Raw genomic sequence first — 17,134 nt, 5'->3', positions numbered from 1 at the left:
ACCTAACCCTCTAATTCTCAAAACATATAATTAGGTATATGAGTAAATTTCAAACATACTTTGATTACTGAAGGGGGCTACCATGAAAGTCTGGAGTCACAGATTTTTAAGAGGCCCATAGCTATCAGTTTCACTCACCCTTGCATTACATATGGGAACTGATGACTCTGTGCTGGGTCGGTTTGTGCTTGTGGAAGGGTTCGTTGCCTCAATCCTTCTGAGGACGAACTGGTAGCTAAAGACAAGGTTTCTTGACTGGATGATGGAGTTGATGATCCTGACAGATCTGAACTCTACAAACAAAAATGTAATTATTTTTTCAAGGAGATTTAATTCATTACAATCACAATATTATAGACACATTGCTAAAAATGTACTTATGAAATCCCTCTGCAAAGAGTGAATTTCAGAAATTTACTAATTTGACTCCTGTGCCCAGCTTAATAGGTAGATATTTTAATTCTTAAGAGACTGAAGAGTTTAGAAAATCAAAATCACTTAATTACACATTAGTCCATTTCTCAACTATAAAGGGCTGAGTAGTAATTATATACAAAAAAATAGCACACAAAATTTGTGAAAATTAAATTCATACAAAGCTCTCTTCATGATGCTTAACACATAGGAAGTGTTTAATAAATGGTACTAATAACTGTGTCACTTAACAGTTACTATGAACTACTACTGTATAACAGCTACTGTATAACATGCTATTAGTAGTATACTCGTTTAAAATATTGAGGAACATGCTAGAATTTTGTGTTATCTCTGACATTAACAAGGAACATAACCTTAAAATTCACTTAACCCCTGAGTCTCAGCTTTCCTATAAAAAATGAGATTGAACTAGATTTTCAAGATTTCTTTCAGTTGTAAAATTCTATTAGTTTATAGATACTACCAACAAATATTGTTTTTTTACAACATGAACAAGATACCAAACAGGATTTTAAAATTCTCATGCTAAAATAAACAAATGGGACCTAATGAAACTTCAAAGCTTTTGCACAGCAAAGGAAACCATAACCAAGACCAAAAGACAACCCTCAGAATGGGAGAAAACATTTGCAAATGAAGCAACTGACAAAGGATTAATCTCCAAAATTTACAAGCAGCTCATGCAGCTCAATAACAAAAAAACAAACAACCCCATCCAAAAATGGGCAGAAGACCTAAATAGACATTTCTCCAAAGAAGATATACAGAATGCCAACAAACACATGAAAGAATGCTCAACATCATTAATCATTAGAGAAATGCAAATCAAAACTACAATGAGATATCATCTCACACCAGTCAGAATGGCCATCATCAAAAACTCTAGAAACAATAAATGCTGGAGAGGGTGTGGAGAAAAGGGGACACTCTTGCACTGCTGGTGGGAATGTGAATTGGTTCAGCCACTGTGGAGAACAGTATGGAGGTTCCTTAAAAAACTACAAATAGAATTACCATATGACCCAGCAATCCCACTACTTGGCATATACCCTGAGAAAACCAAAATTCAAAAAGAGTCATGTACCAAAATGTTCATTGCAGCTCTATTTACAATAGCCAGGACATGGAAACAACCTAAGCGCCCATCATCGGATGAATGGATAAAGAAGATGTGGCACATATACACAATGGAATATTACTCAGCCTTAAAAAGAAATGAAATTGAGCTATTTGTAATGAGATGGATAGACCTAGAGTCTGTCATACAGAGTGAAGTAAGTCAGAAAGAAAAAGACAAATACCGTATGCTAACACATATATATGGAATTTAAGGGAAAAAAAATGTCATGAAGAACCTAGGGGTAAGATAGGAATAAAGACGCAGACCTACTGGAGAACGGACTTGAGGGTATGGGGAGGGGGAGGGGTGAGTTTTGACAGGGCGAGAGAGAGTCATGGACATATACACACTAACAAACGTAGTAAGGTAGATAGCTGGGGGGAAGCAGCCGCAAGGCACAGGGATATTAGCTCGGTGCTTTGTGACAGCCTGGAAGGGTGGGATGGGGAGAGTGGGAGGGAGGGAGACGCAAGAGGGAAGACATATGGGAACATATGTATATGTATAGCTGATTCACTTTGTTATAAAGCAGAAACTAACACACCATTGTAAAGCAATTATACCCCAATAAAGATGTTAAAAAAAAATAAATAAATAAAATAAAATAAAATAAAATTCTCATGCTTCAGTGATGTCAGTAACTCACAGATTCAATAACCTCAAACAATATAATCTCTTGAAGACCACCTCAATTTGCTACTGCTTGAAAATAGTTTGTCAAGTGTTTTATGTAAATTTAAAACACAATTACATTTTATATAAATTCCCCACTTTAAAAAGCTGGGTACAAAATAATTTCAACATCCTTCCAAGTTCACTAAAATTGCATTTACCTGTACTGCCTTCCTATTTACAGCATGTCTTTTTGCCTCTCTACCTTCCTTAGTCCTGCCATGTGAAAGGGCCCAAGGACACACTGGTCTTTTGCAAAACTAACAAAAGCTTTAAGATGTTATTCCACACCACACAGACACCAGAAACCTTACTAGGGAGCCTGATTGTTAGGCACATGACCTGGAAAGTGTTCTTTTTTGGCATGATTTCTTGTTAAAGGGACCATCAAAATATGGTGTTCATTAAAAAATTAATAGAAGAAAGGCCTAGCCATTTGGCAGCACAGCCTAATTTCTCTAGAACTAATTACTTCTGGCCTTATTGGATAACTCTTTCATGAACAGATTTTTAAGACATTTTCAAGTCCCACTGAAATTTATCTGCCATAAAAAATTAAGAGGAATTCAACTTAATTCTCCTTTGATACTTTTTAGATTTTTATAACACACCTTAAAAAAACTGAATATATATACTAATGACATGAAATCATGAACGAGGAACCACTAGAAAAGTGAGAAGGTTCTTTGTCAACAAAAACAGGAGCAACACAACTGTGTCCAAAGACTATACACAGAACTCTATGCCAATGCCAGGGTTTTGTCCCTTCTTATGCAAGGTAGGAAACATAGAAAGACCCTTAGGTTAATTGACAAAACATATCTCAATTTAATGTAAGCTAAACTCCCATGGCTGGTACTAGAAAATACCATTGAGGCTATGCTAATTAAATACAGCAACTAGAAGATCTAGTTTCTTAAAGAAGCAGTTAACTGGCAGTATCTATATCACCCCTGCCATTCATCCCCTCCTTAAAGTTTTGGCTAGATTCTTGGCAAGAAGGAAAGTACACTTAGCAGTACAAAAGTTCCCTGCCCAGGAAGTTTTAAGCAAGCTTCCACTCATCCAGTCCTTTTCTTTCACCTCCAAAAGTGTCACATAAAGCTTTTACGGGAAACCAAAAATAATTTAATATAAAAGATTTGAGACGGTGTCTCTAAAACTTGTAGACAATATCTAAGTTGAAAAGTTCAACTAGTTTTTAAAATTTCCAAAACAGTTTTAAGCAGATGGAAAAATAAGAAGGGAGAAATGAATACTCAAGTCTGAAAGAACTGAGTAGGTTAAGTAATTATTCCTCCCACAGTTGGAATATAGGCTCAAATGCAATTATTTTAAAAAACAAAGTTCTTGACTAAGCAATCTACCAAGAAGATTTAGCAAACTTAAAGTTTAAATAATTTAATCTACCTTGATTAAATATACTATATCAAATACTTTAAATATTTCTGAAATACTCGCCCTAGAGTTTATATTATATAACCATATCATAATTGTTTTTTGAGTATTTCAGTAATTAAACCCCTGAAGATTGGATCTATTACTGACCTGCCATATAGCAAATTATAACTCATGGGGAACAGGCTTCAGGGGATAACACTGTGTATTGGGTCTCTAAAAATGAAGTTTAAATGCTTAACTTGAGCTGTTCAAAACACAGTCTCACAACCCACAAGAGCGAATTGTTCTGTTTTCCACTTAGTTTTTAAAGGCAAAAAAGGATAATCAGAAAACTTCAACATTTACTCTGCCTAAAATAACTCACAGAATTGCTGCTGGATGTCAATGCTTCATGACTTTCTCTACTGGTGCTGGATTTTGGAGAACTGGGAGGAGTCCGCGAAGTACATACTAGATGAACCATATGATACTCATCTTGCTAAAATTAAAGAAGATTACATTTAAAGAGTAGTACTGGAAAATACACAGCTCAAAAATGTCAGTAGCTAAGCAGAAATACTTAATTCAGAACTTAAGTTCCTTCCTACCACAGCCATTTTATTAGTAATAAATTGCTGTCATTAGGACCCTTGTGAATTCAATATTTTGTCCATGCTTAGAAAATGGTCTCAATACTCAGGAATTGCTATATGAAAAAAATGATTATTTTGTATACCAAGCTGTTTTGAAGCAAACACTGCTGTAAAGTTGTGTCAGCACTATCTATTATTTCAATATAAAAACATCTAGGGCTTCCCTGGTGGCGCAGTGGTTGAGAGTCCGCCTGCCGATGCAGGGGACACGGGTTTGTGCCCCGGTCCGGGAAGATCCCACATGCCACGGAGTGACTGGGCCCGTGAGCCGTGGCCGCTGAGCCTGCGCGTCTGGAGCCTGTGCTCCACAACGGGAGAGGCCACAACAGCGAGAGGCCCAAGTACCGAAAAAAAAAAAAAAAAAAAAAATCTAGCATGTTAATATCAGAACTGTGATAGTCACACTGAAGTTTAGGCCTACAAACTTTGAGTAGTGAAATGTTTTCATTATTTGAGACCTTACAGCGATAAAGAAACTCAAGTAACTTCACTATAATCTCATTTGTCTTAGTTTTAGCAATAGTGTTTTTTTTAAGTCAAAAACTGTTTTTATCTATAACACTTATGCACAGACATAAAGCATATATTTGAACTATATTCTGTAAATATTCCAAATGTGTTGCCATAAATCTACAACTACGACTGAAGGAAAATGTTCTAAAAATGATTAGAATTGGCATTTTAGCTTAGCGATTTCATGAGTATATTTATAGTTAGGCATAAAGCAAGTAAATAAGATGGAGAAAGGAAAGAGAATAAAGGGGGGCAGAGAAGAACAAAGGATGGCTCAGCAATTTTAAAAAAGAAAGAAAAGGGACTTCCCCGGCAGTCCAGTGGTTAAGACTCCACCTTCCAATGCAGGGGGCATGCGTTCAATCCCTGGTTGGGGAACTAAGATCCCACATGCAGCATGGTGCAGCCAAAATTTAAAAAAAAGAAAAAAAGCATGTGGGATCTTAGTTCCCAGACCAGGGATCAAACCCGTGCCCCCCTGCAGTGGAAGCGCAGAGTCTTAACCACTGGACCACCAGGGAAGTCCTGAGGCATTCTTCTTTTAAGTCTTCTGGTTGGAAATGATTTCTGGCAGCAAAAGCCTTTTTAAATGTATGCATGTGCAGCCTCTAGCTATACTTGGGTAAAATAATAAATATATATTTCAAAGAGCATATAGCAAAAAGGTTTTTAAGGATAAAAACAGGGAAAGAATGAAAAGGTGAAGCACAGAGGATTTGGGGGGTAGTGAAATATTCTGTACAATACTATAATGGTGGATACAGGTCATTTTTACATTTGTTAAAATCTACAGAATGTACACCACCAAGAGTGAACCCTAATGGAAACTATGGGTTTGGGGTGATAATGATGTCAATGTAGGCATCAACTGTAACTACTATACCACTCTGACGTGGATGTTCTTAGTGGGGGTAGCTGTGTATGTGTGGAGGCAGGAGGTATATGGGAAATCTCTATACCCTCTGCTCAATTTTGCTGTGAACCTAAAACTACTCTAAAAAACAAAGTCTAGGGGCTTCCCTGGTGGTGCAGTGGTTGAGAGTCTGCCTGCCGATGCAGGAGACACGGGCTCGTGCCCCAGTCCAGGAGGATCCCACATGCCGCGGAGCGGCTAGGCCCGTGAGCCATGGCCGCTGAGCCTGTGCATCCGGAGCCTGTGCTCCGCAACAGGAGAGGCCGCAACAGTGAGAGGCCCGCGAACCACAAAAAAAAAAAAAAAAAAGTCTATTAAGAAAAGAAAGGGGGGGAGTGAATCTGCTGCAGATTCCACTATTTTTGAGAGGGAAAGAGAGCGAAGGAGACAGAGAGGTTATTAAACCACTTTGGCAACCTGAAACTACATGATGAAAATGACAGCAAGAAGTCACACAAAACTAAAATGTCAACTATCTAACAGAAGGAACACACCAGTGTAAGATTTTTTAAAGTTTCCCACAGGTGATCAATAAACATACAGGAGAGGATAGAGAGATTAGGGATATCCAGAAAACACTGAGTTAGGTCAAAGATCTAAAGCAAAACATTAACAGCTATATATTCAATTCTGCTACACTCACAAGCAAAAAGAATCTCAAACATTTGAAAAGTTCTAAAAGTATAAATTCCACAAATAAACAGGAGCTAAAAAGCTGCCATTAAAATAACTAGCATTCAATCTGTCAAAAAAACTATATTCAAATATATTTAACTCTGAGTACCAGCATTCAAAGTTTGCTAACTGATGGACCAATTGGGCTTCATTCTATTTTCTGTCCTGAAATTAAACTCCTAACCGAAGTTAACTTGTATTAAAACATAGTTTGGTCAAAAGGGTATTTAAGAGAGGAGACTATTATCAATGAAAATCCTTCACCACTACTTGAGCACTCTACTCCTGCACAGTTTACCGATAACTCAGTACTGCTTTCTTACCCAAGATAACAAATCCCTGAACACAAATATATAATCCTATTTTAGATTTAGCTATCAGATGGATATACAAAACTGTTACCTAAACCCAAAAGAGTTGATCTTAAGTAACTAAAAACTAAACTGGTTGGATATCAATAAAACTTCAGAACATATCTCCTCTAGCACTCTGAGTATCTGGTATCAAATAGTGGTAGAAAAGCTTACTTTTCTGAGAATGTCTTTCAGCTGCAGGTGATCGGGAAGCAGTCTGCCAGAATACACCAACCTCTGATCCTTTGTCAACTAAGAAATGGGACAAAGAAAAGAATTCAACTTTTTCTAATTATACAAATTGAAGGTTGGGAATAAGATGCCTTACAATGGGTAAAGTAAAACTCCCTTTAGGCACAAATATGCAGAAAACTGAAATAATTTAAGAATTTTGTTTTTCCAAATTCCACTTAAGACATTAAAAGTTCAGCATATGGTAGCATATCTACTGTAGATATAATACAGATAATTACCAAATTATTTTTAAAACGAGGAAAAAAGGTAAATTGGAAGTTCGTCTTTTCAGCCATAATGCAATCCATGTGTGACTGTCATTAAAAACCTTCAAGATTATAAATGAGAAGGTGGCTGACTTTCTATTAACAGTCAACAATGGGATAAAATCCCAAGGTCACCAGTGTTACTTTGCATTGTTTGTCAGTATTTTTAATCAAAAGTAAACATAAGATTTATTTTATTCTTTACTAACATCATGCAGGACAATTTATTGGTTTTAATTCCAAAGCCGTTTGGATTTAGTTACAGCTTTAGGTAACTATTCTTGTTTTTATTATTCCTGCCATTCTCATGAATACCTTCGTACATTTTTCAAAAACACAAGACTAAAGAAAAATCAACTCAAGGGCATGGAGATTCAAGTGCCATCTCCATATGCAACCCAAAATAGGAAATATGTTCTGGTTATCTCTGCCTTATTTTGTACTTAAAGTAAATCTGCTAAGTGCTCACACTATAAGTATTAAGTATTTAAAATAAAAGCATTTATGTAGAGTCCCCATAAGACCTCCTATTTCATAACTGAGAAACAGGCAAATGTTCCTTGAATTCTATTAAAACAGTTAAATATTAGCTATATCAACAATTACTAAACATGCCAAATCCAAGCAATAACTATAACAATCTTCAAACAGCCTACATATGCAACATGGCTACTAAAAAAAAGTCTTACATTAAAAATAACCATAGTAGAAAGAGTCATACTGAGTAATATCTGTGATTCAGGGGTCCTTAGGTACCAAAGATCAAGGGAAGATATAGTTGTCCTTCCAAGATACTTAGCTTTTAGGCATAATTTAGCTTCCCCTGGAAGTATTTTTGAGTGTACCATTCCTAAAATGCACATATAAAAATTCTTATATTAACAACCAAATACAACAAAGGATTTTTTTAAAAATACATATCCCAAGTCTTGAAACTTCAATCAGTACATATAAATATTGAGTGGAGCACAAACAGTAAATTATATAACATAAGTTAAATGCTAAGTAGATAATGACTGACTTAATCCCTGGACAAATGAATTATGTAATGCTTTGTAAGTTTCCAAAATATACTTATTACTTCAGCTGCAACCTAAAGAAGTTTCTTTGATAAATACTACAGTCATCATAAACTATCATTCTTTCACCAGCCCAAACATTTAATAGATACTTCTATGTCATGTAATTCTGTATAAAAATTATCAGTTCTTTCCTTACGAATTTTTTTTACTTTACTTTGAAACTTCTCAAACATACATAAAGTGGAGAGAATAAAATGAAACCCCTTACCATCTTCAAGAATTCCCAAATATCCAGCTCCAACAATTATCAACATTCTGCTGTTCCTGTTTCATTTACCCACCTACCCCCATTTTGTTTTTGGCAAGGAAGAGAGTTTTAAAGCAAATACCACATATTTCTTTTTGCCTGTAAAAAACAGAATGTATCTGTAACAGTTTTTTTCCCAACTACCCACAATATTACCACATTCAACAAAATAAATATTAATTCCTTATAATGTGATATCCAGCACAGCTCAATTTTTCCCACTTGCTCAAAAATGTCTTTTTAGGAATGGTTTGTCTAAATCAGAATACAAACAAGGTTCACACATGGGATGGGGCTTTTATGTCTCTTGTAATTTTTTAACAGCTTCCACTTCTTTAAAATTTTTCCTTAGCTATTTGTTGAAGAAAACATGTTGCAATCTGGATTTGGGTGACTATGTCCTCCTGGTATTGTACAGCATGTCCTGTACTCTCTGTATAATGAAGTTAGATCTAGAGGGTTGATTAAATTCAGGTTCTTTTTTGTTTGACAAGAGAACTTCCTGTTGCGTCATATTATTAGCACACTGGATTGAGTGACTTACTTTTAGTCATGTTAAGTTTGATCAGTGGGTTCAAATGTTGTCAGCCAAATTCATCCCTTATAAAGTCTGCCATCAAACATTCACCTTATTAACAACCTAGATCCAACTGCCTAGATCCATTATTTCATTAGGCGTAGAAAATATTTTCTAATTCTCTAATTCTTTCTGTATTAGCTGTGCTTCTTCTAAAAGAACTTTACCTCATCGACCATTTGCTTACCTAGATTACACAAGAAAGACAGCAAAAATGCTCAATTTATTCCCTTTATCAGTTTTCAAAATGAGTGCCCAAGCAACCTCCAGAAGTGACCAAAAAGTTTTGGTTTAAGTATCATTGTGAGCTTGTGGAATTTTATGTTTTTCAATGTACTGCCACCTGGTTGTTTTTGTTAATCCTCAAATTGCACCATCTTTGGCCAGTAGGAGTCCCTTCAGGTTGGATCCTGTGTCACTTTGACATGACCTCTAAGAGCTTCCTTGCTTCCGGGCACACCAGATTCATCTTCCACATTTCTTTCCCCAGGCCTGGAATCAGCCACTGTTCCAGGGGCCTTGATTCCTTTTAATGGGAAATGGCATCTAGAGACAAAATCTGGGGTCTAAGAGTGCTTATTGTTACTTGCTATTATTTCTAAGATTCTTCATTGAGGAGAGCAAGAAAATATGTATTTTTGAGAAAAAGAAACTTAAACCCTGAGTATATATTCATATTTCCAATTTTAATTAAACAGTATATGGTTTTTTTTTTTTTTTTTTTTTTTTCGGTAGGTGGGCTTCTCACTGTTGTGGCCTCTCCCGTTGCGGAGCACAGGCTCCGGACGCGCAGGCTCAGCGGCCATGGCTCACAGGCCCAGCCGCTCTGCGGCATGTGGGATCTTCCCGGACCGGGGCACAAACCTGTGTCCCCTGCATCGGCAGGCGGACTCTTAACCACTGCGCCACCAGGGAAGCCCAGTATATGGTTTTTTATTTGTATCTTTATCACCCTGAAAATCTTTCGTGCTAATGATATTAACAAACGTATGCCATTAGCAAAAGTATTTATATGCTTTATCCTACTATGTATAATCTCAAATAATAATAACAATATTGGATGAGGTTTAAGATTTCTTGTCACTTTTTTCCATCCTTAGATATATACCATTAGGGATATGCAGTCAAAATACAGTTTTGAAATTACTTGTAATAATTCTTCTTACAGTTTTGTCACCATCCTGACATTGTTAAATTGTTTTGTTACCATTTAGGAATTTTTTTCTATTTAACTTTTTAAAATTATATATAACACACATGGAAACAAAGTAAAAATTATAGAACAAGGTGTTTAGCTTCTGTCCCTACCCTCTTTCTCTATAATTCTGAATTACCCTTCCGTCATTTTTTAACAACATAACAAACCTGAATACAAATACACTTGTATTTCCCTTCTTTTCTCACATAAAAGATAGTACAAGATACTCCTTTGTACCTTGTTTTCTCACTTACTGTATCCTGGAGATTACTCCTTAGCAGTATAAAGATGTCTTCCCCATTCTTTTTGACAGATGCATAATGCTCCATTACACAGAAATACTAAAGTTTACAATATGGATATTTGAGTGTTTCCAGGCTTTTGTTATTAATCATTGTGTCCTTGTTTCATACTATTCTACTTATTTCTCTATTCCCCCACTATATCCTGGAACATGGAGCTCCCTGGTGATCTTCATAAAAGCAATCTTGGTGGAAGAGTAGGGTAAAAACTTAACTGGAATGGATTCAAGAGAACAAGAGAGGAGTACAGATACAGTGAATATTCATAATTTATAAGAAGTTGTGCACTAAAGACAGGAAAGAAATAAAGCAACAGCTAGAAGGGAAGTGGAATCAAAGAGGGTCTTGTTTGTTTTACTGTTTCATGTTTTTGTTTTTTTAAAAAGAGAAAAAAACATGTTTGTATGCCAACAGGAATAATCCAGTAGAAAGGAACAACTGCGGATGCAGGAGACAAAAATAGAGAATTTCAAGAGCAATGTCCTTGAGTAGCTATTAAGGGGTAGAATCTCATGTGAAGGAGTTGGACTTAGAGAAGAATATGGCAGATAGGTGAAGAAATGTTGAGAAACTTGTACATGCTCCCACTACCACCTGTCTGTGTCTCAGTTTTCTTAACTGAAAAATGAGGGCAATAATAGTACCTATTTCACAGGGTTGAATTTTCACAACACTGAAAATGCACACAAACCTCTAAGAACAGGGCAGAACACCTAGTAAACATTCAATTAGCATGTGATACTAATCTCTAATACCTGCTTCTCTTACATCATGCTGTTTCCTGAGGATCTAATGAGAGATTATGTGAAAGTATTGATAAGTTGTATGACTAATAGCAGACTATCTTCATTATGTATAAGAACATGATTAGGACACTACTAAATAGGTTTGGTTAAAGTTGCAATAACTATCAGTTTTAATGACTAAAAAAGCAAGCCCTAATCCATGTTTGAAGAGCTTTCAAAAATCAGTTTAAAATGACATTTATAAATAACAAAAGGAAAGCTTTTAATTAATTTTAGCTTCTCTAAACAGAGAGAAAAGTAATTTGACATTGGTAAGAAGAAGTCCATGTCCAAAACATAAGTTACTTACCTTCAGATTTTTAGTGAAAGGACGTATTGGGTGCTAAGATGAAAGAAGTATTTACCAACTACTGCTTCAAAATGTAAGAAATCTATATATATTACCTGCTTTCTACATAGGTAATCTCCATTTTACTATTAAACTGTAATGGTAATGGAATTAATCATGTACTTTATCACAAGTATCACTTTTAAACAACATGGGGCATAAAAATATGCTATAACACTCATTATTTTGGACTATTGACAAATATATATAAGTACAATGGCAATCAACTTAGACAGTTTACTCCCATAATTATTTAGTAGGTAAGTTTAAAACAAATTTTTTTTCACAGAAACAATACAGATCACCATCAGTCAGCAACCCCACAGATTCCAGAAGCCCATGCTTGAAAAACTTAACCATACAAATTAGACATATTTAGTACGATCACTTAGTTTTAAAATGCAGGTACTAAATCTCATGAGAGTCAGCTACAAAGTAATCATCCTGTTATTTATATTGATAATTTTTACATCAAGATAAAAACCGAAAATTAAAGATGTTGGAGATTGGTTCAAGATGGCAGAGTAGAAGGACGTGCGCTCACTCCCTCTTACGAGAGCACCAGAATCACAACCAACTGCTGAACAATCATCCACAGGAAGACACTGGAACTCACCAAAAAAGACACCCCACATCCAAAGACAAAGGAGAAGCCACAATGAGATGGTAGGAAGGGCGCAATCACAATAAAATCAAACCCCGTGACTGCTGGGTGGGTGACTCACAAACTGGAGAACACTTAAAACACAGAAGTCCACCCACTGGAGTGAAGGTTCTGAGTCCCATGTCAGGCTGCCGAAGCTGGGGGTCCGGCAACGGGGGTAGGAATTCCTACAGAATCAGACTTTGAAGGCTAGAAGGATTTGATTGCAGGACTTAACAGGACTGGGGGAAACAGAGACTCCACTCTTAGAGGGCACACACAAAATAGTGTGTGCATCGGGACCCAGGGGAAGGAGCAGTGACCCCAGAGGAGACAGAACCAGACCTACCTGCTAGTGTAGGAGGGTCTCCTGCGGAGGTGGGGGTGGCTGTGGCTCGCCGTGAAGACAAGGACATGGGCAGCAGAAGTTCTAGGAAGTACTCCTTGGCGTGAGTCCTCCCAGAGTCTGCCATTAGCCCCACCAAAGAGCCAGGTAGGCTCCAGGGCTGGGTCGCCTCAAGCCAAACAACCAACAGGGAGGGAACCCAGCCCCACCCATCAGCAGACAAGTTTTACTTGTCTTTACAGACAAGTTTTACTGACCTCTGCCCACCAAAGCAACAATCACCTCTACCCACCACCAGTCCCTCCCATCAGGAAGCTTGCATAAGCCTCTTAGATAGCCTCAGACACCAGAGGACAGACAGCAGGAAGAAGAACTACAATTCTGCAGCCTGTGGAAGCAAAACCACATGCACAGAAAGATAAACAAAATGAAAAGGAAGAGGACTTTGTACCAATGATGAAGGAACAAGATGAAGGAACAAGACAAAACCCCAGAAAAACAACTAAATGAAGTGGAGATAGGCAACCTTCCAGAAAAAGAATTCAGAGTAATGATAGTGAAGATGATCCAGGACCTCAGGAAAAGAATGGAGGCAAAGACCAGAAGATGCAAGAAATGTTTAACAAAGACCTAGAAGAATTAAAGAACAAACAAACAGAGATGAACAATACAATAACTGAAATGAAAAATACACTCGAAGGAATCAATAGCAGAATAACTGAGGCAGAAGAACGGATGAGTGACCTTCAAGACAGAATGGTGGAATTCACTGCCATGGAACAGAATAAAGACAAAAGAAATGAAGAAAGCCTACGAGACCTCTGGGACTACATTAAACGCAAGAACATTCACATTAGAGGGGTCCCAGAAGGAGAAGAGAAAGAGAAAGGACGCGATAAAATATCTGAAGAGATTATAGTTGAAAACTTCCCTAACATGGGAATGGAAATAGCCAGCCAAATTCAGGAAACACAGAGAGTCCCAGGCAGGATAAACCCAAGGAGAAACACGCTGAGACACACAGTAATCAAACTCACAAAAATTAAAGGCAAAGAAAAATTACTGAAAGCAACAAGGGAAAAATGACAACATACAAGGGAACTCCCATAAGGTTAACAGCTTATTTCTCAGCAGAAACTCTACAAGCCAGAAGGGAGTGGCACAATATATTTAAAGTGATGAAAGGGAAGAAACTACAACCAACAATACAATACCGGCAAGGATCTCATTCAGTCAACAGAGAAATCAACAGCTTTACTGACAAGCAAAAGCTAAGAGAATTCAGCACCACCAAACCAGCTCTACAACAAATGCTAAAGGAACTTCTCTAAGTGGGAAACATAAGAGAAGAAAACAACCTACAAAAACAAACCCATAACAATTAAGAAAATGGTAACAGGAACATACATGTCGATAATTACCTTAAATGTGAATGGATTAAATCCTCCAACCAAAAGACACAGTCTTGCTGAATGGATACAAAAACAAGACCCACATATAAGCTGTCTACAAGAGACCAACTTCAGACCTAGGGACACATACAGACTGAAAGTGAGGGGATGGAAAAAGATATTCCATGCAAATGGAAATCAAAAGAAAGCTGGAGTGCCAATACTCCTATCAGGTAAAATAGACTTTAGAAAAAAGAATGTTACAAGAGACAAGGAAGGACACTATATAATGATCAAGGGATCAATCCAAGAAGATATAACAATTATATATGCACCCAACACAGGAGCACCGCAATACATAAGGCAACTGCTAACAGCTATAAAAGAGGAAATCGACAGTAACACAATAATAGTGGGGGACTTTTAACACCTCACTTAAAACCAATGAACAGATCAGTGAAACTGAAAATTACTAAGAAAACACAAGCTTTAAATGACACAACAGACCAGACAGATTTAATTGATATTTATAGGACATTCCATCAAAACACAACAGATTACACTTTCTTCTCAAGTGCACATGGAGCATTCTCCAAGATAGAACACATCTTGGGTCACAAATCAAGCCTCGGTAAATTTAAGAAAACTGAAATCATATCAAGCATCTTTACCGACCACACGCTATGAGATTAGACATCAATTACAGGAGAAAAAAACGTAAAAAACACAAACACGTAGAGGCTAAACAGTACGTTACTAAATAACCAAGAAATCACTGAAGAAATCAAAGAGGAAACCAAAAAATACCTAGAGACAAAGGACAATGAAAACATGACAATCCAAAACCTATGGGATGCAGCAAAAGCAGTTGTAAGAGGGAAGTTTAGAGCAACAAGCCTACCTCAAGAAACAAGAAAAATCTCAAATAAACAATCTAACCTTACACCAAAAGGAACTAGAGAAAGAACAAACAAAACCCACAGTTAGTAGAAGGAAAGAAATCATAAAGATCAGAGCAGAAATAAATGAAATAGAAACAAACAATAGCAAAGATCAAAGATCAATAAAACTAGAAGCTGGTTCTTTGAGTAGATAAACAAAATTGATAAACCTTTAGACAGTCTCATCAAGAAAAAGAGGGAGAGGACTCAAATCAATAAAATTAGAAATGAAAAAGGAAGAGTTACAATGGACACTGCAGAAATACAAAGCATGACAAGAGACAACCACAAGCAACTCTATGCCAATAAAATGGACAACCTGGAAGAAATGAACAAATTCCTAGAAAGGTATAACCTTCCCAGACTGAACCAGGAAGAAATAGAAAACATGAACAGACCGATCACAAGTAATGAAATTGAAACTGTGATTAAAAATCTTCCAACAAACAAAAGTCCAGGACCAGATGGCTTCACAGGTGAATTCTATCAAACATTTAGAGAAGAGTTAACACCCATCCTTCTCAAACTCTTCCAAAAAATTGCAAAGGAAAGAACACTCCCAAACTCATTCTACGAGGTCACTATCACCCTGATACCAAAACCAGACAAAGATACTACAAAAAAGAAAATTACAGACCAATATCACTGATGAATATAGAATCAAAAATCCTCAACAAAATACTAGCAAACAGAATTCAACACATATTAAAAAGATCATACACCATGATCAAGTAGGATTTGTGCCAGGGATGCAAGGATTCTTCAATTTATGCAAATCAATCAATGTGATATACCATATTAACAAAATGAAGAAGAAAAACCATATGATCATCTCAATGGATACAGAAAAAGCTTTTGACAAAATTCAACACCCATTTATGATAAAAACTCTCCAGAAAGTGGGCATAGAGGGAACCTACCTCAACATAATAAAGGCCATATACGACCAACCCACTGCCAACATCATTCTCAATGGTGAAAAACTGAAAGCATTTCCTCTAAGATCAGGAAAAAGACAAGGATGTCCACTCTTGCCACTTATTCAACATAGTTTTGGAAGTCCTAGCCACGGCAATCAGATAAGAAAAAGAAATAAAAGGAATACAAATTGGAAAAGAAGAAAAACTGTCAGTGTTTGCAGATGACATGATACTATACATAGAGAATCCTAAAGATGCCACCAGAAAACTACTAGAGCTGATCAATGAATCTGGTAAAGTTGCAGGATACAAAATTAATGCACAGAAATCTCTTGCATTTCTATACACTAATGATAAAAAATCTGAAAGAGAAATTAAGGATACACTCCCATTTACCACTGCAACAAAAAGAATAAAATACCTAGGAATAAACCTACCTAAGGAGACAAAAGACCTATATGTAGAAAACTATAAGACACTGATGAAAGAAATGAAAGATGATACAGATGGAGAGATATACCATGTTCTTGGACTGGAAGAATCAATATTGTGAAAATGACTCTACTACCCAAAGCAATCTACAGATTCAATGCAATCCCTATCAAATTAGCAATGGCATTTTTACAGAACTAGAACAAAAAGTCTTAAAATTTGTATGGAGTCACAAAAGACCCCGAATAGCCAAAGCAGTCTTGAGGGAAAAAAACGTAGCTGGAGGAATCAGACTCCCTGACTTCAGAGTATACTACAAAGCTACAGTAATCAAGACAGTATGGTACTGGCACAAAAAAAGAAATATAGATCAATGGAACAGGATAGAAAGCCCAGAGATAAACCCATGCACCTATGGTCAACTCATCTATGACAAAAGAGGCAAGGATATACAATGGAGAAAAGACAGTCACTTCAATAAGCGGTGCTGGGAAAGCTGGACAGCTATATGTAAAAGAATGAAATTAGAACACTCCCTAACACCATACACAAAAATAAACTCAAAATGGATTAGAGACCTAAATGTAAGACAGGACACTCTAAAACTCTTAGAGGATAACATAGGAAGAACACTCTTTGACATAAATCACAGCAAGATCTTTCTTGATCCACCCTCTAGAGTAATGGAAATAAAAACAAAAATA

The 17,134-nt window shown here is 36.6% G+C and overlaps 1 protein-coding gene across 4 annotated transcripts in view; it reads right to left on the bottom strand.

The window, feature by feature from the left end:
* Positions 1 to 17,134, bottom strand: part of HERPUD2 (HERPUD family member 2) — a 43,905-nt gene that overhangs the window by 13,659 nt on the left and 13,112 nt on the right. For 2 of the 4 annotated variants that reach the window (XM_032642885.1, XM_032642886.1), the window contains exons 3-5: positions 6,892 to 6,969; positions 3,996 to 4,109; positions 139 to 293 (exon numbers count right to left, since the gene is read on the bottom strand). In XM_032642885.1, coding sequence (XP_032498776.1) covers positions 139 to 293; positions 3,996 to 4,109; positions 6,892 to 6,969 — 347 coding nt within the window. Of the gene's footprint in view, positions 1 to 138; positions 294 to 3,995; positions 4,110 to 6,891; positions 6,970 to 7,938; positions 8,068 to 12,749; positions 12,966 to 17,134 lie in introns of those variants that run through there. The other 2 variants (XM_032642888.1, XM_032642887.1) reach the window with 2 other exon arrangements.

Source organism: Phocoena sinus, chromosome 9 (assembly GCF_008692025.1).
Source record: "Phocoena sinus isolate mPhoSin1 chromosome 9, mPhoSin1.pri, whole genome shotgun sequence".
Lineage (NCBI taxonomy): Eukaryota > Metazoa > Chordata > Mammalia > Artiodactyla > Phocoenidae > Phocoena > Phocoena sinus.
This window is presented reverse-complemented; position numbering and strand designations above follow the sequence as displayed.